Genomic DNA, 26885 nt, shown 5'->3' with positions numbered 1-26885 from the left:
CTAAAATTCGATGGCATATCAAAAATATGGTTTTTTGCCTATTTGATAAAAAAATAAGTATCATATTGATTCATTCACACCAGATGGCTGTTATGTTGTGTTGGCTGTTGTCTATTATTATTATTATTATTATTATTATTATTATTACAATCTAAGGGAAATGAGGTCCGTGTCCCTGACTGAATAGTCAGGTATCGCATGTTTTAAAAATTCTTGCAGCACACCTGTTGAAAATTGCTGCTATAGAATAATTTATAGTGTTGCTGTGAGGATGAAATGTGGTAAAAATGGAAAGAGCTGAAATAGTACTCTACGCAATAAAGGTTAGTATTCTGTGCCTTCCTTAGTACTACCAAGAGCAAGCTCCAATAAATGCCTTTATCCTTTTTCTCATAGTCAGCCAAACACTGTGTCAAGTGTAGCCCAAGAGAAGGAAGAGGTTCCCCATGTACATGTTTATTCCTGTTCAGCAGAACTGGGTATTTAAGGTTGTAACTTAGAATGCTGTTCTTTTATGTCTCCATTATCTATGACATACCAACGCATGTTTGAGAATTATAGCTATGATTTTCTCTTCCCTGTTTGCGCTGAACACATATTAATTTATTTCATTAATTTACTCTCATTTCTGTGAATTCCCCAGCCCTTCTACCTACACACGGACCCACCATCTACACAGTCATGGGGGGAGCTGTGATGTACATACAACTGTTACAGTGATGCTCCCAGGTCACAATTAAATCATACAGACGTGAAACCTGAGCTCAAGAACCTAGCTCAATACACATTTAATTGGTCATGATAAGTGTATATATCAGGTTGGACCAATAAACTTCTTCCTCAGAAATTTGGGTTTTGACTTTAGATAATTAGTTTCATCTCTTGTATAGGTGGCTGGATAGTGAAAATCTCAGACACTTTCAGAGATATTTTTCACAGTGGCTATAGGTAAAAATGAAAATGTGACTTGAAAAAGTGAGAGTCAAAAGAAGGTAATGCATGAAGGGAAAGGGTGATGAGAGGGACTAATGTGAAGTCCTTCTAGCCTTGCAGCCCCTGGTTCCATGGATTCCCAAGGGCCACCTGCCTCCCTGCCTACATAAGCTCTCCATGAACTCTCCCAGTGAATGCATCTGTTTTTGCTTCATCTAGTTCTAGTTAAATTCTGCTACTTGTAACCAAAAGAAGTTTAATTGACTGACACTGGTATTAAAACTCATATCCTGCTAGTCTGGGTAGCCACTACAGCACTTTGAGACAAATGAACCTTTTCCAAAGATTTGATTGCACCAATATAGCCAGCAGCATTCTTTACTCCTGATAAGTCTGTCAATGTTCAGATGATGTTCAGACACAGGTGTTGCAATGCACTTTTAGCTTAACTTAGGCTTCTTAAGGAGTGTGGTTCATTAGGTTCATTAAGGTGAGTTGGAATATTTTGTGGAAACTTCTGGTAAAGTGTACCTTAAGAAGAATTTGACTGGGTTTAAAGCCGAGGACTCTAAATAGGGTTTAAGTACTATGCCCTTAGGATCCATTTAAGCAACTTTAGTGTGTGAAAACCATAATGCTTTCATCATGTTAAAGAACTAGTTAGTATGTACAGTAGAGTGTTTCACAGTAATAACCAAAAAAAAAATCACTCAGATATGCAGAAGGAAACCAGTGTTGTGCCACAGTAAAGGCATGAATTCTAGACTATGTTGTCTTAAGTTGATTTACAATTTTGCCACTTAGCATCTGTGACTTTCAACAACTTACTTAAACTCACTTCTAAAATGGGAACATTTATATTAGTAATCTTCTAAGATGCTGTGAAGTAGTATATGTAAACATTCTTAAGTAGTCTGGCTCAGAGTAATAGCTCAAAACATGCTAGCTATTATTTTTATTATAGCTATATATAGCCTCAGCCATGTTTAGAAATTCTTATGTGCCTCAATCCCTAATTAAAATCACTACCTGGAAGTTATTTCTAATTCAAAGTCTAATTGATTTACTTATATGTTTCTGTATGCTAGTTAACATTGTTTTAAAAATTGTATGCAGAAACAAATTACACCAGTCAAAGACAGGTAATATAAAAAAATTACCTTTTTAGACAGCATGGAGGGACCTGTAGAGTATCATATGCAAAGTGAAATAAGCCAGTCAGAGAAAGACAAGTATCACATGATCTCACTCATATGTAGAATCTAATGAACAAAATAAACTGATGAACAAAAAATATTCAGAGACATATAAACATGGAACAGGCTGTGGAATCTCAGAGGGAAGGCAGAGGTTGCTGGGTGGGTGGGTGGGAAGAGATCAACCAAAGAACTTGTATGCATATGTGCATAGTCCATGGACACAGACAATAGAATAGTAAAGGCCTGGAACAGGGATGGGGACAGACTAGAAGGGGTCAATGCGGGGGTGGGGAGAGAGGACATATGTAATACTTTAAACAATATTTAATTAAAATAAATAAAGAAAAATAAATAAATAATACTAATTTAAATTTTTATTTTTAGGAGTTTAAAGTCTGGTACAATAGTTGAAGATGAAAACAACAACAACATAAAAAAATAAGTACATGGCATATATACCACAAGTGCAAGTTAATGCTAAAAACCACAGTATATTTTCTATATGTACAAGAATCTAGCCTATTTTTCTGGCCCTACATACTAAGGTATGTGAATTACTGGTGAAAATGAAGGATACTAGTATTCCTGAGAATGAATTTCAGCTGAAATTAAAAGAGAGTAGAGGCAAGAGTTTAAAGAGATAAACAGATGGGACCTGTCAGGATAGGAGCAACATCATAATAGATCTGAAGTAGGAGGTAAAGATACCCTGTCTTCCAACAAAAAATGTTGGATCACCTGCCATGTGCTATGCACTATATTTGTCACTGAATTTGCAAAGACAGATAAAAATTCTTAACTACTGACAGGAAACTTACACTCTGAAGTGGCAGATTCGTGAATAAATGTCATGGGGGACAATTCTTTGCAAATATGAAACCCACACATTTTCATATCCTTCTTAAATGTGTTTCCTTGCAGCCCTCTCTCAACTCAAGCTGAGCCACCAGCTTCTGGCTCCAGGCAAGGAGAAGAAAGACATTGCTTAGAAAAGAGGCCACTCATTAGTCTTAAACGTTAAAGCTGACTTTTTTGACGTCTCTAGGAGGCCAGTAGCTCTGAAGGAGGTAAGCGGGAAAATCATTTGCTACTTGTTTTTTTTTCTTCCTTCAGCATATCAAAAGATAAGTGAAAGACTGAATTGAAGGAGTAGACTATACCAGAAAGATCTCAGGATATTGGGGAAGGTGTAGAATGCCAGCTGTTGCCTTGAGGTTGGTGAGTAAAGAAGAAGGACAGATGTAACATGGTGGAAGCTAAGATGCCTGGAAGAATCCTAGCCTTCAGCTTGTTGCTACAATCAAATGGTCCATAAGTGATTGGGTGGACGTACAGTAGGAGAAATCTAGGTGCCACTCTGTCTCCCCAAGGCCACATGAAGAGTTCAGGGAATCCAGAGGTTCCCAGATTAATAGGAGGTGCTATTAACTCCAGAAATATAGTAAGGGCTATGTTCAGAATAATAAAACAAGCAAAACAACAACACTGTATTCTGGGTTTTGAGCCCAGGGTAAAATAATTGGGATCACATATATTTTGTTTGTTTGTTTTTTTAAATACGTTTTTATTTATTTCAGAGAGAGGAATGGAAAAGGAGAGAGAAGTATCAATGATGTGAGAGAATTATCCATCAGCTGGCTGCCTCCTGCACGCCCCCTACTGAGTATCCAGTCCACAACCCTCGCATGTGCCCTGACTGGGAATAGAACTGTGACCTCTAGGTTTATGGGTCAACACTCAACCACCGAGCAACACTGGCTGGGTGAGACCACATGTTTTTATGATAGGTCCCTCTTGTCACCCCAAATATATTTTCATTGCAATTCTGAGAGTACTCATGCCCCACTTTGCAGGGGATTGTAATGCAGTTGGATAATAAGATTACATTGCTCCGAGTCTGGTAAATTTTGCAGGAGGGAGGATCTATTTGGAGTACCTGTTGCAGACTTGATGAGAGGGCTTCTCTGTGGATTCGCTGTTCTTTGTTGGCATGATGAGCTGTTCAAGTCCCTGAGGATAAGCAGGAATTACTCAGGCAAAATTAGGGAGGTGGGATTGCACCCCAGGCCACAGACACCATCTGAGCAAAGGTCTAATGGAAGAAAGGATGTATTTGGAGTGCTGGGAGTGTTTCAGATCCCTGCAGCATGGAGTCTGAGGAACGTTTCAGATTCCCGGGGAAACAGACGCTAGGACACAGATGGCAGTGTAGGAGGTTGTGGGGCTGTGACATCTCTCAGGGCATGACTGTGCTGCACACCTCAGGCTGACTGTGCTGGAACTGGGATGGTGTTTACATTGGCCGCAAATTGAAACAAGGAGAGGGTTTTTGTGTTCTCTCCTGACCTTGGATAAATGTGGCCGCAGGGGTGGAAGACTAACCATGGCTGAGGCAGCTTCCTTTGGTTGCAGGCGATTCCTGGAAAAGGGTTTCAGCTGTGAGCTATCCGCTGTCAGCATTTCACTGGCTGGACAAACAGGCGCCTCATACTTGAAGGAGGATCCGGGGGGCACAACACAGCTTCCACTACGAGGCGCACATTGGAGAGATGAAGTTAGAGAAGTAAGCACACACCAGATAATACAGGGTCTTAGAAATCATATTTACAGGCTTGGGCATTTAAAACACAACAGCCATGGGGAGCTCCTGAAGGGTTTTAAACCGGAGGTTAAATCAATACAATCGTGTTTGTATTTTAGAAACATCACTATGGCTGCCGTGTAGAGAATTGATTTGAGAGGATCCTGGCAACAGGGAGACCTGTGAGAAAATCATTGCTGTCAGGGAAGACATCTGATGAGAGTTTGCATTTAAGTGGAGGTGGGAATACAAAAAAGGGAATTGATTATACAGAGAGAGAGAAAGCAGGATTGACGGCATCTCCTTATTAACTGATGGGACATGGGGGTGTCAGAGAAAGATGGGTGAAGCCACAGTTTCTGGCCTGAGAATCTGAAAAATAGGAAATTTGGACAAAGAGAATGTTACGTAGTTTTCATTTCCTAGCTCTTCGTTCTGGCACTTGGACAGTTGTACTCGGCATCACTCTTGCCCAGGAGAGAGCATGTAACTATTTCACCCAGCATTCCAAGCCCCTCCTCCCTGGCAACTCTCAATTTGTTCTCTGTATTGATGAGTCTGTGTCGGTTTTGTTTGTTCGATTGTTTTGTTCTTTGGATTCCACATATGAGTAAAGTGGTATGGTTTTCATCTTTCTGTGACTGGCTTAGATGATGTCCTCTAGGTCCATCCATGTTGTTGCAAGTGGTGGGATTTAATTCTTTTTTTTTTTACAGCTGCATAGTATTTCATTGTCTATGAATGTACCACAGCTCCTTTAAACAACAACAACAACAACAAATGTAAATGAAAGTCACGTGTGTTACTTCTGGGACGAAGCGATGGAAACCTCAGTGCCGTTCTCTCATCGTTTTCTTCCTCTTTGGCAAGTAGCAGGGTGGCCACACGTTGAGCTGATAGAGCGGCAGAACGAAAACAGCTGAGCACCACGTGCCACGCTGGAGCACAGGTGCTTTAGATCAGTGCCCAGTCAAGAGGAGGACTGTGTGTGAACCGAGCATAAACTTTCTATTTTATGCTTTGAGATTTGGGGGCTATTTGTTCTCACAGAATAAGGCTAGCCTATCCTGACAAATACTGGGACATAGCAAAAAAATTGTGGTGTGTGTGTGTGGCTGGAGGCAAAAAGAGGGGAGCGGAAAGGCAGAATGTGAACTTGGTTTTAGAAATGTTTAGTTCAAGTTGACTGGGATATATTTAAGTGGAGATGTTCAGTACACAGTTAAAATGTGGGTGAGGAATTTGAAGCAGACTCCAGATTGAGGATATAGATTTTGAAAGGCATCGTAGCCAATAAGTGAAGCCATGTGAGGGATGAGATTTCTAAACATCCCAATCTAAAATGACCTGAGCATATTATTTTCCTGGTAATGGTCTTTTTGGGTACATTTTAGAAAGCAGTAGCATTCCAGAAAGCTTTGCTCTTTTCTTTTAAAATTGCATTTACAAATAGGTTAATCTCAATATCACCATACATTAAAAACCCATTCTCCCCTTTCCCTACTTCATGCAACTGTGGGCACAGAGTGCCCTGTTTGAATGTAAGTGGAAGTGCCAACCTCAACCTCAGAGAAGAGCAGGTAAGTCAGATAATTATTATAAAAACTCTGCAACCAGTTTCTATGTTCCTTGAAGTGAAATCTCAGACTTAAACTAGGAGTTGTTTTGAAACCTTAAAGGGAACCCTTGTCTACACAACTGTAAAATAAATACCAAAACTGTTGACAGTTATAAAGTATTTTGAATGTTGGCATTTTGACACAGAAACTCTGAGAGCTATTTGGTAATGTAAATTTTATATCTGATGTAAATGCTACAGATTGTGTTGCTTTGGGGGATAGAAATAGCACCAAGCACCGGGTCTGATATGAATTCAGCCTGCACTGTGTTTGAACTGCACTGTTGCCTATTCTTCTTCAGATGTGTGTTTGTGGTCATTAATGCCTAAACTGGGCCTGAGTTTAGCAGCCAAAATATACAGGCATGAGATTTACACCATGTCACAAGAGGGGCAGAAACAAGGTCTAAGCTGTTGACGTCCTTCACACAGAAACCCGCATGTAAGAAAATAGGCCAAACTAGTATAATTATTACCATTTCACTTATAGACTAAGTCACAGAAAGTTTGCGACCTCTAAAAGGAATACACCAAAACAAAAGGACCAGAGCCAGAGCCCAAGTTTGGTTCTCTTTGATCCCAACACCCATACAGGTGTACCTTGTGTTTTTGCCCTTTGCTTTATTAAACTTCACAGGTGTGTTTTCTACAAACTGAAAGCAAGACCTTTCACCAGCAAAAAGATTACCACTCGCTTTATTATAATTCTGGTTTCGTATTGATATCTCTGTGGTATGCCTGTACATTCTTTTATTGACATCACTGTTTTAAGTGACATAATTTCAGTTTTGTTTTATATCTCTCTATATTGTGTAAGGGATGTGACTTACTTACTTCCTTCCTTCCTTCCTTCCTTCCTTCCTTCCTTCCTTCCTTCCTTCCTTCCTTCCTTCCTTCCTTTCTTTCTTTCTTTCTTTCTTTCTTTCTTTCTTTCTTTCTTTCTTTCTTTCTTTCTTTCTTTCTTTCTTTCTTTCTTTCTTTCTTGCCTTAGAGCTTTGAAACATTTTAGAAAGAGTTGTTAGTCTTCATTTCCTTTTTCTTTTTTGTGATAATGGGAACATTTCCACTGTCTGCCTGCTGGTGTTCACTAGAGCTGCTGCTGAAAATCACTCAGCTTTTCCAGTCAGCTGCGGTTCCTGCCTCATGGTGGGGAGGAAAGGACCCTCCACATACCACCTTGTAATAATGCATCAGAAAGTGCCTATTTGTGATGAGAAACAAGGAGGCCTGCCCTTGTCTGTAACCACCATCCCTCCCTCAAAACACATGCATCCATCTCACCCAGCGTTTCATCTCATTTCCTCACTTTGTTCTGATTCAACAGCATCTTTTTTGGATGGGTTATTATTACCATCTCTGTTAGATAATGGGATATGACTACCCTGAGGATCCCCATGAATGAATACAAATTCTCTCCTATTCTACAAAGGGAAGAAATATGATTGCTGAATATTAATAGTCCACTAGAGATTAGAATTTAAGATTAGACAAGGTCTTAATAATGCATTTATTATCCAAAGGTGAGGTAGGAAAGGGAGGAACAATGCAGGGAAAGAAATTGGAAAGGAAACTAATATATATATTTAGTGCTTATTATATCAGAGACAGAAGTTTTTCTACTTTTAAATTTTCAGTTTATGGGCTGTAACTATGTGAACAAGGTTATACTTCAATTAAAAGAGCCTACCACCAACAGATGGAGTAAAATTAGATCATTTTAGTCATTATGTTTCTTGAGTCATAGACAGGAAGACATCCATGCATATGTTACTTTTGAGCTAATTTATGGTCATCATTAACTCCATCATAGTAAGTAAGTGCAAAGAATAGTGCTAAAAAGGAAAGACATAATGAAATGGAAAGTAGAGATAATTTTTATAATTTAAGAGTGATAAAGAAATGAATGAGCATTACACAAGTATATGGTATGACTCATTTTTTCAGTATGAATAATCCAAAGGACCTATCACAAATCATGAAATAATTGAAAGCCCTGTGTCTGTATCATTGAAATTAATGGGCAAGAGGTGAGAAAAAGTGATTATAAAAAAATGAAATAGTTTTTGAGTGTGTTGTTCCAGCAGTTGTATTTAGCCTGACACTCTTGAATACAGTACCAATGAAATAATTTTGAGGGGTAAGACCTACAAACTGGCTTGCTTTTATTTTTTTATAATTTTTAATTCCCAGGTTATTCTGATCTATAGTGAGTGTGTGAACCACTGGGTTAGGAGTTCAGAAGTGAGACTGTGGGTTTGTAACCGAAAGAACTTTTAAACATTGAGTGTGCTGGTGCTGTGGATTTAGGATGATTGCCTCACTCTTGTGGAGATTCCACAGGCTCAAAACCCCTTGAAATTTTTGCACAATAAAAACAGTGATGAGATAGCAAATGCTATTGTCATGTGCTGAGTTCCCTTTCCCCTTTTGTAGAAATCATTGAGAAAGTGGCTGTCTTATTCACACATTTTCACATAGACAAAACAGTCATAGTTTGGAAAAGACTACTACTTGAATATAAATCAGCAGAAAGGATAAGATTCTGTTTAAAGTCATTTAAGAGAAAATGCATCTAGGACCACAAGCTAAGACCTTGGAGTCCCTTTGTATTTTAAACTCATTGATGTTGATAATCCTTTTGCAAGCTAATCCTTTGCAAGTAAAGAAACTTCTGCGTGGTTCCAGTACTTTCTCATAGATTATTTTATTTAATCCTCAAAGCAACTCTATAAAATTGGTGTTATATTTTCTATTTTGATATTTGAGTTAACAAGCCTATAAGAAGATAAGCTGACCAGTGCCACAGTAAGGATTTTCAATCTGATTTTGATTTGAATCTAAAACTAAGAATAATTATCATGTATCATGACATCTCCCATAAAACAAGTACATGAGGGACACATGTGCTTTATAGAAAAGAATAATAAACTTTCAGTTAATAAACCTCAGGGTCTATGAGGTTCTAAAATAATAACATTCTTTGCAAACACATTTAGACTATTCAAATATCTTAAAGAGGCATGCTTCAGCCCTGGATGGTGATGGGTAGTATCATTCACTCCCATTGTTTTTACTATTAACTATGCATTGACGTCCAGACCCACACTCTATCACAGATGGAAACTAATTTCGCATTAGTCATTTTCATCTGGGTACCCACCAGAAAACCAAAGAAGATATTATAAATTGAGCTAATCTTTTTCCTAAACAGCTTCTCCTATGTAGCTAAGTCCACCATGTAGTCACTCTCAAGTAATCTGGAACTCACCCTAGGCAACCCCTATTCCCAACATGATGGGAGAAGAGCAGATCCCCAAAGGAAAGTGTATGCTGTTACTTAAAAAATATTGTTGGGTGAGCAAACCAACCACTGACTTATATTTCTTTCATAATCTATAGTCTGTATTTAAATGTCCTTGTCACTCAAGTTCCAAAAATAATATGGCCCCTATCCATTCTCAGTCTAGACATTCTGTCTACTTTACATGGAAAATACCTAAGTATTCTTTAAGACCCAATGAAAATGTCATTTCTTAATATTACCTTCCCTAATTCTACCAAGAAAGATTGCCTACTACCTCCTTTATGCCCTCATTAAATCCCCTACCTGTCCCTTAAATAACACTTACGAAGGCTGGTTGCACTGATTTCCTTATGTTGGCTTCCCTGGTTAAACTGGGTTGTTCTTTAAGTACTAATATAGGTTTTATTACCCTGTGCATCCATCAAATATAGCAGTGCCTAGAATACATTTGAAGTTCAACATATATTTACTTTGAGTAAACAACTGTTAGAAATGCACAAAGAGAATGAGATGTCAGGCCTATTTCTTATTTTCAAGCGCCTCTTGTGAAATAAAGTATTAATTAAAAATTTCATTACCTCTAGAGGTAGTTTATTTTGCATTTCTTATTGTCTCCTGTTTAAATACATTGAAATTAGAAGTTTGATGTGAAAGAAACTATATTCTTAGTTATAAGAAGCACAACTTTTTCTTATAACTATTTTTGTTAACTTTTTCTCCAATGTAATCTTTTACTATATGTACCCTTGGCCTTCATTTATGTTCCTTTATTTTTTCTTTTCTTTTTTTCTGGGGGTGAAAAAGTTTTTTTTTTTTTTGGGTCTTATTATTATGAGGCTTGAAGGCCCCTCTACTGTCTACAACAAGGCAAATAATTGGAAACATAACTTCTGCAGGAGGCCTTTGAATCAAAATAGAGACCCCATTGGAAGGAAAATGAGACCTTTGTCAGGGTTTTTTCTCTCTGTCTCTCTCGTCCTTTCAGGTTTAAATGCATACAATCTCTTGGGCCATTAGAGGTTTTCTTTGGTGTTTGGTGGTTTAAATCAAATACTCCCTCAGGGCGTTTTAATCTGCAAATGCACAGTGCATAAATCACTGTACCACACAATTCTATACTGGAACAAAATGAAAAAAGTTGTTAACATTGCCATTGCAAAAAGTAAAAAACAAGGGGAAAGTAAATCCAAAGTACTTGTTTAATTATCGTGCAAAGTTGCTAAAAGCCTGGACCTGAGCCCAGCATCTCGAGCTATTGTTAGTTGAGGAGCTACTGCAAGGTCCTCTTTATCATTTTATGAGTTGGCTAAGTTTTTAATTTTTTTCCAATTTTCTCAGCAATGAGTAATTAGAGGCCAAATATTCTACAGAAAAGTGGAGTTTCACTTGAACGATTAAAAAATGCACAGACAATCTGTGTAAAACCCTGTGATCCTGACCTAGATCTCCACCTCCTTCCAATTTCTTTCCACCTTGAATCACTGCATTGGAAAAGGATCTGGAACAATTATTCACATCATGGGCTAAATCCAGGCTTAATCAATACAGCCAGGTGAACATTTATACAGAAAAGCAGGATGGGGCAGGAAAATGAGCACCACGCTTGGAATCACACAGTCAGTCACTGGCTGTGTGACCTTGCATAGTCATTTGAGTCTCAGCCCTTCATCTGTAAAAACTAAAACAGGGATAATAATAATTTTGCCACCATAGACTATTGCAAGGATCAAAAGAGATTATTACACATAGTAACACACAATATGTATTGTGTATTATACTGATATGTACACATGTATATATATACATTAATTATAATGTGCAAAATCCTCCAGTCTTCCTCAGCAGCTTAATCCAAAGACAACTGCACCCTGTAGTCAGAAGTTTTCTTTAAGTCTTATTGAAATCCTTTATTCTAAGATTTGAAATAATCCAGCGGAGTAGTAATAAGAAGGTAACTTCGTATAATTACTTGATGCCCCAATGTGTGAAGAAAGAGCATTTCATTTTTGGCAAGTCTCCCTGTGCTTTTCTTACCATCCTTACCCAGTCTTCACCAGTCCTCACCACTCATGGGGCATCCTAGACTTCCTGTCAAAGTAAAGATATCAAGCCATGAACCCTGAAAGGTGAGATAATATTACTTTAGTTCACCAAATACCACTTACTACCATAGGAATAAACTCCATAATTCAGACGAATAAATCTCTAATGACAGAATTTAAGCCAATAAGATAAAATGTTTAGTAAGCCCACATTTTTGTTATGTCTCTCTATAGTCCCTCTTCCTTTTCAAGTTTATATTTTGCCTATTTAAACTTTCAATATAAACATTAAAATTTCCAGTGTGCAGCAATTTTTATAGCATCTAGCTAAATATTGTAAGGAAATTATTTGATTGACTTCACTCTCCCCACCCCTACAAAGCCCAGAAGGCTGCTGATTGCCTCCACTGTTTTTTGTTGTTGTTTTTTGTTTTTTTGTGTGTGAAATAGAGGTTGTAAAAATTCCAAGAAGAAGGAATGTGAAACTTTTCTTCTCATCTAAAATGCATCTCATCCAAAGAGAATCATCAGGTTGGAAGAGGGTGTGGCATGGTGGACTCTAACCTTTGAGTCATACATACACTACACCCCAAATTTTTTTTAAATATATTTTATTGATTTTTTACAGAGAGGAAGGGAGAGAGATAGAAAGCTAGAAACATCGATGAGAGAGAAACATCGACCAGGTGCCTCCTGCACATCCCCCACCGGGGACGTGCCCGCAACCAATGCACATGCCCTTGACCAGAATCGAACCTGGGACCTTTCAGTCCGCAGACCGACGCTCTGTCCACTGAGCCAAACCTGTTTCGATACACCCCAAATTTTTAAAAGATCACCTCTAGTTTATATGTACTATTGTCATTAGTTGACATCTCAAAGCAACCATTAACTGGAAGTCCATGTGATCAAACTTTATTTAAATCCATTTGCAAGTAAATGTGTTATTTTCATTTGTTTCTAATTTTTTCTTCTTTAAAATTTTTTTAACAAGTGTAAATATGAGTTTATCAACAGTGTCATTAACACTTTTGGTCAGATAATTCTTTGTTGCAGGTTGTGACCTGCACATTCTGAGATGTTGAGCAGCATCCCTAGCCTCTATGTACCGGAAGCTCATGGAACCTCTGTAGTCAGCACAGTAAAAACTACCTCCAGACATTGCTAAATTCCTCCTGAGAGGCAAACTCTCCCCTGTTGAAAAGCACTGGTCTAAAGGAATACATTAGTAGAAATACTTGTGTCAATATGTCACTTTCAATGTGAAGTTCCTTTGCAGGACTATTTTAAAGCTTTTGTCAATTTAGAGAAGAGATATTAGTCAAAGTGGGATGTTGTAATCAGTAGATAACACTTAGCAGACAATGATAAATTGCTGTGGTCTGTAAACAAATAAATTAGGGCACCACTGGCAATTCCCCTGCCTATGGAACTCCCATTCTTACCTCAGAATGAGGGCTACCTATGTGAGGATATCAGAGATAACTCTTCCCAGTGTCTGGTGAGTGGGGTATATATATATACCTCTTCCTCTAGGCATCTTATAAAGACTGCTTCTGGCCTACAGGGAGGGTGTTAATTCTTTAGCACTTCTGGCTTGTTATGTAGTGGGATGGGGTAAGGACTGAGCTCTGCTCAATTACTCATAAAATTGGAATTTTAGCTAGCTTTGTTCTAAAATAGTAAGGACGGTGGGAATATGGGCAGGGTGACAATAGTGTCTGCTATAATCCTACTAACAGATTAAAGGACTTGCATGAGAGAGTTTGAAGATGAATAAGAACCAAGAGACATACAAAAGAATAGCATAAATGGTCACAGACTAAAAATCCTAAGTGAAAGAATTGCTTAACAGCAGAATGACACCTAATCTTCTGAACCTAGAAGGATGGCTGCAAATATAGATAGGTTTATGGCTTCTTTGTTTTCTTGGTAACCTCTGAGAGAAAGTCATCCCTAGAAAGTGATGATCTCTAGTAAGTTAGGAAAGCAAAGCCATAAGGAAAATGGGAGACAAGTAGCATTTAAGAGCTTAACTGAGATAAAAATCCAAAAATGTGTGGTGGCACCAATTCTGTGGGCTGGTGGGTCATCAACAGTACTCAGTAGATGTAATACAGGGGCAGGAAATGAAAATTGAAAATTCATCCATTGATTGAGTTAATGTATACTGAATGACAAATATGTCTCAGGCTCTGCGTGCTGCAGAAGAAAAAAGACAAATTATAAATAGACAAAATTCTATGATTTGTAGATCTTACATTCTGGAGGAAAAATAAATAAGATCAATGAATAAAATTATAGTATATTAGTCATAAGCACAGAGAATGGGGATAGGGAGTGCTGGAGCTGGAGAGGGGTGTCATTTTAGATAGGGAATGTAGGCATGGCCTCTCTGCGAAGGTGTAATTTAAAATAACACTTGAAAGAGTGAGATATTGAACCATGTGGATATCTGGGATGTGTGTTCCAGGCATGGGGCACAGCAAGTGCAAAGGTCTTAAGACAGGTATATGGCTGGCGTGTTGAGGAATGGAAAGACTAGTGGCAATATGAGTAAGGACTAAAGATGTTTAAATGAAGGTCAGGAAGATAACAAGGTTGGAGGTCCACTTTGTATAAGGTCTTGTGGCCCATAGCTTTTAGGTTAATTCAGTGCTAGGTAAATTTGAGGGAAGATGAGGTGTGAGGAGTAGGGAGGGAATGGACTGAGAATGTTGGTGAAAACATATTTTAAATGAACATTGAGAAGGGAAGAAAAAGGGCCCAAAATAAACAGATATTTGGGAGCCTTATCAAGAAAGGGAAGAGAATCAGGAATGAATGAAAGCATAGAAGGCAAAGGAGGAAAAAGTTTCTAGGTGGAAAATATACTTACTCATGATAACTAATAGTTATCTAGTATGTGGGATATGCTATGAGTGCTGTGTAAATTATTTCATTTTAACTTCCCATTCACCTGATGTGATAATAAATGTTATTCTCCAAATTTTGTAGATGAGAAAATTGAGGCCTAGAGTGACTGAGCCACTTCCCAGTGGTAAAAGGAGGATTTGAATTCCATTAGTCTAATTTAGGCTCCTGTTCTTAACCAGTTGTTATGCAGACTAAGTGCTGCACAAGTTCCATGTATGATAAAGATGGACACATGCTTATGGGAACTGGGTGTCGAGAGGTCATTGATGAATGTAGGTGGGAATGTAAACAGCACTGTGCTGTAGTTTGGTGATTCCCAGTGAATGACAAGGAAGTGGAGGCAGTAGCTTTTGGACTAGAGAGACAGGGCGACTATGGAGAGTGACACCAAGATGATATAAAATTAAAAAAAAAAGATAAAAAAGGAAGGTGCCAGAAGAAAGTACAATAATTAAGATAAAACTGTGAACCCAATAATTTATGAAACAAAGTCAGGGAACAAGTTTGAAGGGTTGGAATTAGCCTTGAAGGGGAAAACCCTGGTTTTATAGGAAAATACCTGAGGACAGGGAAGCAAATTGTGAATCCCAAGTCATAAAGCCAATTAAACAGTGGCTCAGGGACCAGAGTCCAAGTTTTCTGATTGTCAAGATAAGCCCTTTCCACTAGACCATCCAACCACTCTTGCTGAATCATCGTCTGCTGGTTACTTATCCCTAATCCAAAGGGAGTTATTGTAGTTAATGAATAAATGCAGTCTAGCAAAACCCACTGTACATGTGCAGCTCTTCAGAAACACTAAGGACATCTTGACCTTTGAGTTACAATTCCCTCCCTGCTGCAGCTCCTTAGCACAGAGTACTGACTTTTCTTAACTCTAACTGCCTTCCAGATACTGCAGGTTCCCATATTGATGCCAAGTAGGGACTCCGGTGGAGAGAACTGTCACCCTCAGGGAATTTCTAGCTGAATTAGGCTCCACTAAGCCTTGAAATCAACATGTTTCTGGTAGGTAAATGGAGTACAGATGGGAAATCAAACCAGTGTGTGACTGGGCATGATTTAGAACAACTATTATTGCTATGACAGATCCTAGCCGGCAATCTCATGAGAGCCTGAATTTTCATTGCAATGCAAGTAGGTAAAATGAATAATTGTGTTTTTGACTTTTGAATTTTCTATACCTTGATAGTGGTCATTGCAGCCATAATTTGGGCCATGCATATTCTAGAGAGGTTCTTGATTTAAGAATTTAGATTTTTTGGGAAACAAGCAATATTCAATATTTCATCTATGTAATTATTTTTTTTTGGTGATGAAGATTTTTTGCATGATATTAAATATAAATTTTTAACTTTAGAGGAATTACAATGGTCTGTTTCTAACACATTATCTTGGGTAAACATTTAAATTCTTCATTAATGTTTAACTACAAGTAGTATACTCAGTTCAAGTGAAGGATCAGTATCAGGATTCAGGCTGAGTTGTCTTTATTAGAATTCAGGCTCCAAGGAGAAACCCCAAGAAGTTATATACTGGATATAATAGAAAGTGGGAGCCATACCTGACCTGGAGAGAATGTGGACCGGGTATAGGATCTTAATCTTCTCTTATCTTCTTACAGAAATTTGGATGGAGAAACAGTACGTATCTCAAAGACAAGTGGACCCGGGAGCAGATTTCACAAGGAATCACACCGTTTTGGAAGGTACTCGATTCAAAAGAGCCATTTTCAAAGGGCAGTACTGTAGAAGTTTTGGTTGTTGTGAAGACAGAGATGATGACTGTGTCACTCAGTTCTATGAGGCGAATGCACTGTGTTACTGTGATAAATTCTGTGAAAGGGACATTTCTGATTGCTGTCCTGATTACAAGTCATTTTGCCATGAAGAAAAAGAATGGCCTCCTCACACAAAGCCTTGGTATCCAGAAGGTAGGCTTTGGTAACATGTTTAATCATTCTACTAGTTCATAACAAGATCTGTCTCTTTCTCTTCTCCTCCTTCCTTCCTTCCTTTCCTTCTTTCCTCCTTTAAGATAAAATAGAAATGAATATTGTGATAACCAAAATAAGTTTCTTTGGATTGTTAAAATGTTTTGGTTTATATGTGGGGTATCTGAACCATACTAACACCTTCAAGAAAGTTCTGGTGTGACAGTCATGAATGCTGGTCTGAATCCTATTTTGAACGTACAATCAACTTATATAAGAGTTATTGCAAACTCTTTTTTCTTTCTTTGTAAAATGTATTTTCAACAGGACTCTCAATATTTCTTGAAGGTAACCTCTTAGAAGATCTCATGAAAGTCACATAATCATCTGCAGATTCATGTACTATTTTACTTACTATTTCATGGGATTAATGGACCTCCTGCCATTAGAATCTGTGGTATTTTAATGTCATTAAAACCAGCACAAAAGCAAAAGAAAGTTAGCCACCCACCCTGCCTAATACTAAGTAGATTTTTCATGTATTTATTTGTTTTGTTTTGCCAATCTGGGACTTTTTAAAAATATATATATTTCTTTATTGATTTCAGAGAGGAAGAAAGAGGTAGAGAGAGAAAGATAGAAACATCAATGATGAGAAAGAATCATTGATGGGCTGCCTCCTGCACGCCCCCCACTGGGGATGGAGCCTGCAACCCGGGCAAGTGCCCTTGGCCAGAATCGAACCTGGGACCCTTCAGCCGCAGGCTGATGCTCTATCCACTGAGCCAAACTGGCTAGGGCCAATCTGGGACTTTTAAACTATTAAAAACAAATGAGGGCTTCATATAGGGTAATTGTAAAAGTCTAAGATTGAATGGATAGATAATTCATAATGAGAATGATGGTATTTACTCTATTGGTCTAATTATAAGAGAATGCCTATAGATTTGGAACAATCAATATATCCAAAGTTTGCAACAAAACACAAAAACTCTACTGTTAGACATATATGAGGTGCTATTTCTCTGTCACTTGTCTTATCAGATCTCAGCAGGAATGCAGGTTTAATCAGAGTTCTGTCCTAATACTATGAATGGTTATGGTGGCTAGAAATAAGTTAGAAGAAAATGTTGTATAAACTAGAATTTGGTATCCTTTAAAATCAAGATGCTGCTGGCTTCATTCTCCATGTCCCGTTGTTTCTAAAAATTGAGGAAATACTACTTAAAAAACATCTGCATTATGTTAAAATTTCCATAGAATTGTCATTTATCCCAAGCCTTTGCCTTTATCAGCAAACAGTTCAGCAAACATTTATTTAATCCTAAAAAGTGGAAGATACTCTACTAGGAGTAGGAGAATTAGTTATACATAAAAAATTACTCATTGAATGCCCCCACTGTGCCAGCAATGGCGTTTAGTTCTGGGCAACAATGGGGAAGAAAAAAGGCAAGATCTTATTCTTGTTGAAGTATCAGTCAAGTTGGGGTGTGTGTGTATAAAATATTTAACAAAGTCACTGCACAATTGCAAATGGTGATAATGTCTCTGAAGGAAACATTTAGAGTGCTGTGAGAAAGTATATCAGAATATAGCTAATATATAAAATTATATGTACATTTAGCCTGGGGGAGGGGGCAACAAAGGAAGACATTTAAGTTGAGACTTGAGGAATGAAGAGAAGGGATTTGACCCGAAGAACTGAGGGCTGTTTCAGATCTGCGACTGAAGAGCTTTGTTCAGGAACTGAAAGGAGACCATCATTTCTGGGAAGTAATGATTACTGAAGGGTTGAGGGTGACATGAGATGGGGTTAGAGAGGTGAGTAGAGGTCAGATTATGATAGCATTTATAGGTCATATTAAGGATTTAAGAATTTATTTTGTTTGAGAACTCAGGGAAAGGGGTTAAGTAGGAATAGGGTTGGCTTCATGGGTGCTGAGTGTAATATTATATATTAGTTGCAGTACTTTTGAGTTTTTCTTATTTGGGACATAGAGACTCTTTAGAAAAGTAATTGCAGCTTCTTCAATGTTCACTTTTGCTTGAGAGCTAGAATTTTGCTTAGACTTTAATTTAAGATCATGTTTTAGGTAGAATTTATGTAGGTATAGTTTTTATTGCATTCATTATGGAGGGAAGCAATTAATCATTTTATTTAGTAGCAAAAGTTCACATTAGATTATAATTGCTCTCATGAAGGTAATTTTTTTTCTTTTGTTTTATCTTGCTTATGGAAGTAACTGGTTGAAAGAAAATACTCCTACACAATATTGAAAAATTGTGCAAAATTAACTAAAATGAAAAGACAATGGTACGTTATATAATTTTGCATGTATACAGTCACTTTCCTCTGAGATGTGCTGTTAATTCGCTGATCTATTAAATATTGTTTTTCAGTTGTCTAGTAAAATGGCATTGTCTAGTTCTTTGTACCATACCTATTCCAGGAGTTCATTTTAAACCAGTGACTTCAAACCACATACATTATCTTGAGAATTTTTTTAAAAATCACATTGCTTTTGTATAAACTGGAAGTAGGGCATATCCATAAATATCTTCCTTCTGTGTTTTTTTTTTCCTCCTCTCTGATGGCAACTTCCAGTAATTGGAGGATTTCAAATGTCAACTACAGAAAACAAGTGATAGAGTTTGGAATAGAACCAGAGTGGATTTTGCAGACAGAATCTTTTGATGTAGCAGGTCTTCAGGAAAGAGTCTAGTATACCATCTGTTGTGAGCAGACCGAAGCTAATTTGATTACGCCCAACTCATGTTCACATTGGTAAAAAACGTGTGTAAGTCACTGACACATTTGAATTGGATGAGGGTTATTTACTCCTTCACAACCTCCTTAACCACATTATAATGAAAAGAAGTCACAGATGAAATGCTGTCATACATACAGATATTTAAAAAAATATATGTGTTTTTGTTGTTGTTAATGCTCACTGGAGAATATTTTTTTCCCATTGATTTTTAGAGAGAGTGGAAGGGAGGGTGAGAGACAGACAGAGAGAGAGAGAGAAACATTGATGTGAGAGATAGACATGGATTAGCTGCCTCCTGCACTCACCCTGACCAACCACCGACGACACTCTAACACTGAGACTAACTGGCTAGGTCAGTGGTCAGCAAACTCATCAGTCAACAGAGCCAAATATCAACAGTATAATGATTGAAATTTCTTTTGAGAGCCACATTTTTTAAACTTAAACTATATAGGTAGGTACATTGTTATTAATTAGGGTATTCCTAAGCTGGCCTTTGCTAAAAACTCAAGGGGCCAAAGAGCTGCATGTGGCTCGCGAGCCACAGTTTGCCAACTACTGGGCTAGGGCACAAAAATATATGTTGGTAAGGAGACATAAATCAATTAATACAACCTCTGTAAGCTACATGAGTCACTGTCCTTTAAGATGTTCTGACATCTACCTTGCGTGAAAATTAGCGGCACATGTTATAATATTACAGAGGTAGGACTCTGTTACCCTTATAGTGGGTGTCAGGGTATGAGAAATCCTTCTACCAGTAGCTGGAAACAGCCTTTTAGAAATCAATTCCAGGGAACCAGGTCTAAGAGTACAGGCTTTTGACCTTAAGAGATACATATAAATTATGAGGTATAAGAGTAGAATGTAACTTTAATATATTTTATGTAATATACATAAATTGAATGCTATTAATTTAACCAGTAAGAGCTGATTATTTATATATCCATTATGCTGATTAATGAGCCACTAGTTTTACCAATGAATGCCCATTTCTGACATTCATTATACGGACACTCTAGTATTCATCAAAATTCGGGTAATGGCAGCACATGTAGCAGCTGCCCTGGAATCAGGCCTTTCAGAATGACCACTGCTGGGGTGTGGAATCCTGATTAGAGCAGTAACTTCATTCCCTAATGTGAAGTTTAGACCTGCACAGACATTATAACACATCAGGATGAAGTATTTTAAAATAAATTACGGACATCTTATTACCCTCTTTTCTCACATTAATAGACCAATTGTTTCACTCTCCAAGTATTTTATATTAGTGGCTGTTAAAGTTGCAAAACTCCCTTAATTTCAGTAGTCATTATTTTGTGTGTGTGTCAAGATGCTATATATGTAACCAATTCAATTAACTCACTATGTGGTGTTTTGTACATATTTCACTGTGAAAATAATGCCACCAGGAATTGTCTTATTTTTTCTATCATCATAATTTCCAACCTACTTCCATCTGGGTTACTGCTCACCTTGAGTTGATTTCTCCTCTTGACCTCTGAATCCCATACTCTAGTGACTATTTTCAAGATCTTCACCCTTGCAATTGTCTCTCCCCCTTCCTTCCCTTTCTTCTCTATCTCTCTTCCTTCTGTCCCCCTCTCTCTAATAAAGCATTATTTTCCCCCTTCCATCCTGATCAACTATCAACCTGAAAAAATATGTCTTTTTATCTCCCAACTTTGTAAAAAAAAAAAAATCACAAACCTTTCATTCCATTTCCTTAATTAGCTACTCTCCCATTTCATTTTTCCTTTAATGGCAAAATAAATGAAAACAACAACAACAAACAAAACATTTTGCTTCTTGACTTCTAATTCTCTTATCAAGCCATTCCTACAAGATTTCATTTCCTGCTACTTCAATGAAATCTCTCTTGGCAAGGTAATTGACCCTTTCAGATTACTAAATGCTATATTCAGATGTCTAGTATAATTTTCTTGACCTCCTCACACTATTCTACACAATTGACCACTTACGCTTGTATGAAATACTTTCTTCTCTTGCTTTTCAAGATTCAACTCCCTCCTGAATTTGCTACCTCCTCATAGGCCACTCCTTCCCAGTTTCCTCTTCTGAATGTTTGTTGGCTGGAGTGTTTAAAACTCAGTTCTGGACCTCTTTCTCTTACCTATATACAATCTTTCAAATGGGCTCTTATTTAATATTAAGGCTTTTAAAATATGTATATTGTTGTATCTCAAACTCATGCTTTAGTCTTGACTTTACTCTGCATTTTCATGAACTACTCTACTTGACATTCTCCAATAGGATGTCTAACTTTGATTTAATTCAAACCTAAAACAGGCAAAGCAGAACTTTTGATTTCTTGCCACAAGCCTGTTCCTTACTTTAGTAACAGCCCCACTGTCCCTGTATTGCTAAAGCCAAAATCCTAGTGGAACACCATTGATTCCTCTTTTTCATCATTCCCCAAACTCAATCCATGTCCCATTTGCTTTACCTCCAAATTATGCCTCTTTACTTTTCTCCATTCTACTATCATGCAAATCCTTCCATTTCTGGGGACCCAACCCCAGCCAACACAAGGGAGTAAGGTGGGCAGAGGCATTTTGGGTAAGGTCTTATAAGTCACTGTAAAAATTTGGCTTTATTATAAATTGATGGAGTACAGGTCAGAGAAGGGACCATCTTTCCCCCTTAGGACCTTTATGAGTACTGTTCCCTTTTTCTACGTAACTGGTATGATGGACAAGCAAGATTCCTGAGGGATGGTTAAAGATCATATTTGATTTACCCACCCATTCTCCCTATAAAACTTATCAAAGAATTACTTCCCTTGACTTTGAATTAATGTGAATCATTGCATGAATATTCTGTTGCTCCTAGATAGTAGAAAGTTTTAGGATCCTTTTAAGTTAAAAACATAGTGTACATTCATTTATTAAAAGTGTGAGATTGTGGGTAACAATTAAAACTTTGAATTTGATTTAAAGTTGAATCTTTCTCCTCTTCTTTGCTATATCAAGAAACCAGGACAGAAGTAGTTTCCTTCCCTTTCCCTATATTATGAAATGTCAAAAATCCATGGGAAAGAAGTGAATGGATGTCTTTATATAGAGATTTTAGATTCATTCCTTAAGCAAAATATTGGGCTGTGAAAACACAATATAAGCTGATGAGGGGCAGTTGTGAAATGTTTCCTACAAAACAACTTTTTGAAGAAAAAAAAAATAGAGGATTGTTAATTCCATAAGTGGCTTTGGTGATATTGTGGCTGGTAGTTATACCAGACCTTAAAATATTTTCTAAACATGTAGATTTTCCCCTAAGATTGAATGACTAAAAAGTTAAAATTCATTTTGTTTAATTAGGGGCCATTGATGTGATCTATTAATTACATGTTTCTGTCAAAAAGTTTTCATGTGATGAAGTAGTTGATTTTGCTGCTTTGCTAAGAAAGCATGAATTTTAAATTTGTATAAATTACTAGAGGCCCGGTGCACGAAATTCATACACAGGTAGGTTCCCTAGGCCTGGCTGGCGATCAGGGCTGATCTGTGGGGCAACTGGTGCGGCAATTGGGGGGGCCCCCACTGACACCCACCTTGGCCAGCCTGGTGCCACCCACTTGCCAGCTCCGCCCCCTGATTGCCTTGCTGCTGCCGGATGCCTCCCTCTGTGGGGCAACCAGCGGGGTGATGGGGGTGGGCAGCAACTGGCACCCATCTTGGCTGACCTGGGACCTGTGGGCTGGGGGCAGCTCCGGCGTTGAGCACCTGCCCCCTGGTGGTCAGTGCACATCATAGTGACCGGTCTTTCCACTGGTCATTCTGCCATTCAGTTGATTTTCATATTAGGCTTTTATTATATAGGATTTTCTCAAAAGAGATTTAATATATAACCAGGGTACTATTTTCATAATATCTTACTGGTGGTTTTTATATGATGATAGTCATCATTGATCTCTTTTGAGTAGTTTATATATGCTAGTAAACTAGCTAACAAGTAGTGAATAGTTGAAAAACATTGGATTTGAAACATAAATAGCAGTACTCTTATTGGTTTCATAAATTTTTCTCCTGATCTAAATCCTAAAGAAAAAAATAGAATTTTTTTTTGGTCAGATGAATTCAATGAAATAGTTTTACATTTTGTCCAAAACTTTGAGCTCCTTACTCTAGTCACATGCAATTAGTCACATTTACATGAGACTTACATCTTTAAAAATGAGAAATGACATAAGTTTATTTAAGCACTTTTATTGCTTACCTATTAAGACATAGTTTTGTTGTTGTTGTTTTTTAGTGTGGTTAGTGATTAGTTCCTTGATAATCTAGTTTACAAGCTTCACAAATCATCTCTGTTGGAATAAAATATGCTGTGTAAAGATAAAAGCTCCTGGAGTAAGCCCAGAAGAATTTGATACATAAAACTTGACACAAACCAGATGTGAATTACCATCAGGTTGGCACCACATATTTTTGCATAATTGAAAAACTAAACACAATTGTAGATTACCTGTTGTGTGGAGGCACTTTATTGCTCAATTTAGAATTTTCATTTGTTTACATTATTTTGACAGGTTGCCTCAGAGATGGTCGACATTATGAAGAAGGATCAGTAATTAAAGAAAACTGCAACTCCTGGTAATGGATTTAAGTGGCACTGAAATGAATTCTACTGTGCGTTTTCTTCAAATAAAAGAAACATCTGTGAAACAAAGCATACATTCTATCTAGAAAGAATCATAAGTAATAAGATATCACATATCTACCATAGTTTGTATAAGCATATTTAATTTTAATGAATGTTAAAAAATCTAATCATGAATATATTTTGTATTGCTTGAGTTTGATGTTCATGACAGTGGGCCTTCATAATACAGCAGGCCTGCATTATATATACCTCTTAATTATAAACATTCTGATATACTATGGATAAACTGTGTTTCTTTGAACACAGTAACTATATATATAAAAAAAGGTTTCCTTGACAGGATTATCATGTAGAAAGCTTCCAATTACAAATATATTGAATCTTCTGCCTAATTGGAATTGTGTTTTTAAACTTCAGTGACTGTGTGGTCACTTTATTTATCAATTGCCTGGAATACAAGATGAGAACATTATATATATATATATATATATATATGTTTATATATTTGCAAAATTCAAATAGGCATATGACTAACACTAATCAAAATAAGTTTTATGCCTTAAGAATGGACAACTCTGGTTACTAATTTTGTAAACAGATTCCATTAAGGTCAGGCCGCCTTTGTAATTTTTATATCTTTGCAGCACATGTTCAGGACAGCAATGGAAGTGTTCCCAGCATGTATGCCTCATTGAACCAGAATTAATTGAACATGTCAATAATGGAGACTATGGGTGAGTGAAATCTTGCTTTATAGGCTTTTGGCACTCCCAGTAACCTTTCAGGTTGCAGGCAATGTATGTCCTATTATTTCCTTCTAAAAGTAGTCATTTCAAAAGAAAGAAATGGGAAGAGAGGTAGAAAGGCATGTAAAATTGGGATGCACAGAGGTAAGTATTAAGTAATTAAAAATTAAAATGCACAAAAAGGAAGTATAGAGCACGGTTTTAAATTATGTAGAAAGGAGCAGTGTCTGGGTGTGAGCAAGGAGTGTAGGGAGACCTTTAGTTTGTATAAGCATTCAGGCAAAACCAGGAAGTAGGCATAATTTATTCATGATATCATCTTTCCCTAGGCCCGTGGTCAGCAAACTGCGGCTCGCGAGCCACATGCGGCTCTTTGGCCCCTTGAGTGTGGCTCTTCCACAAAATATCACGGCTTGGGCGAGCCTATTTTAAAGAAGTGGCGTTAGAAGAAGTTTAAGTTTAAAAAATTTGGCTCTCAAAAGAAATTTCAATCGTGCTGTTGATATTTGGCTCTGTTGACTAATGAGTTTGCAGACCACTGCCTAGGCTGCTGCCCTGCCCCAACTATCACATGCTCAGCTCTCCTGGGAAGTCTAGCCTTATGAAGGCAGTATTAGATCTTTTTTTTTTTTTTAATCCTCACCTGAGGATATTTTTTTTCCATTGCTTTTAGAGAGTGGAGGGAGGAGAGAGAGGGAGAGTGGGAGAGGAAGAGTGAAAAAAAAAATCAATGTGCAAGAGACACATCTATTGGTTGTCTTCTGCATGAACCCTAACCGGGACTAGGGATAGAACTTGCAACCCAGGTACATGCCTTTGACCAGGAATTGAACCTGAGACCATTTTGTGTGGGGGCCAATGCTCTATCTACTAAACAACACTGGCCAGGGCTATATCTTGATGATCCCCAAATAATCCATACAGACAATTTCACTGACCTGCTGATATCTAGTCAATTTCACTTACAGTTGATTCAAAAGATAGATTGAGCCTTTTTACTAAAATGAAAGATAGGGCTGACTGACACTTAAACATAGGAAATAACTGTTTGATGCTCTTCGAAAGGTCAATAAATGAGGTGGCTTCTCCACTTACAAAGAGGAAATTAAGAAGTCGGTGCTAACATCAGCTTTCTCTATGGAACTGAAAGGAATAGGAATAGGCTGGTTGGTGTCTGTCTTGGGATTTCTCCACTGCCACTGATCAAATCTCTATATACCCCTGATAACATCTTAGATGTTTTGGAAAAGATTTCACATAAGATGATTTATTATCAAGCAATCTTAAAAGTGAACTAACCCTGAAATGTATTTTTTTATAATTAGCAATATCATTTTCTTCCACGCACAAGACTTGTTTGTCAGCACAATAGGAATGTTATTTCAATGTACCCAAAATATTTTTTGGGAAGATCTGAACTATAGAAAGTCACATTTGTTGACATTAATAATCTTACATCATTCTCAATTACTCCGTGTATGTGTGTGTGTGCCTGTGTTTAATCAATACTTTTGGTGGTAATATATTTTAAAGTATTTCTAGGGAAGACTCATAATTTTCTGTGGCTGAATTACATTCAAATCATTAAAAGAACAGAAGAGTATGCGCCATCATGAAACATGATCCGAATTGGGTTTCTAAAAGGATTCATATGTTTAGCCTACAAGCACACACTTCCAGGAAGCATAATTAGCAGCCCACCTTTCAACAGACCCATGAGAAACCACAGTCTCATGCAATGCGGAAAGTACACACAGCAGTACAGACGCTATTGGGAACCCTACCTTCTTTAGAAAGAACAATTTTCTTTTCATAATTTGTTTATTAACAGAGTACTCCAGGACTATTGAAGTGACATGGATTTTGCCCTTTAGTAGCAAACATAGATGACATTAAAAGAATAAAAAATGAAGTGATTAGAGCAAAAGGAAATATACACTGACCAAAGAGGGGAAGGGAAGTTAAGCAAAAGACACAATACTGGGAAAACTATAGGACATAGAAAAAAGAGATAGAGGAAGACATAAACAAATGGAAGAACATACCGTGTTCCTGGATTGGTAGGATCAACATCATTAAAATGTCCACACTACCCAAAGCAATTTATAGATTCAATGCAATCCCCATTAAAATACCAATGGCATATTTCACAGGCCAAGAAAGAACTCTCCAAAAATTTACCTTATATAAAAAAAGACCCCGAATAGCCACAGCAA

At 37.4% G+C, this 26885-nt stretch overlaps 1 protein-coding gene across 5 annotated transcripts in view; it reads left to right on the top strand.

Moving 5' to 3' along the window:
• The first annotated feature begins 15522 nt into the window (after positions 1-15522).
• The window catches only part of TINAG (tubulointerstitial nephritis antigen), an 81187-nt gene continuing 69824 nt past the window's right edge, over positions 15523-26885 (top strand). For 2 of the 5 annotated variants that reach the window (XM_079781073.1, XM_079781072.1), the window contains exons 1-3: positions 16070-16526; positions 23850-23913; positions 24568-24657. In XM_079781073.1, coding sequence (XP_079637199.1) covers positions 16172-16526; positions 23850-23913; positions 24568-24657 — 509 coding nt within the window. In that variant the 5' untranslated portion in view covers positions 16070-16171. Of the gene's footprint in view, positions 15602-16069; positions 16527-23849; positions 23914-24567; positions 24658-26885 lie in introns of those variants that run through there. The other 3 variants (XM_079781076.1, XM_079781074.1, XM_079781075.1) reach the window with 3 other exon arrangements.

This window comes from Cnephaeus nilssonii, assembly GCF_951640355.1.
Source record: "Cnephaeus nilssonii genome assembly, chromosome: 9".
Taxonomy (NCBI): Eukaryota; Metazoa; Chordata; class Mammalia; order Chiroptera; family Vespertilionidae; genus Cnephaeus; species Cnephaeus nilssonii.
The sequence above is the reverse complement of the archived record's forward strand: the minus strand, read 5'-3'. Positions and strand labels throughout refer to the sequence as shown.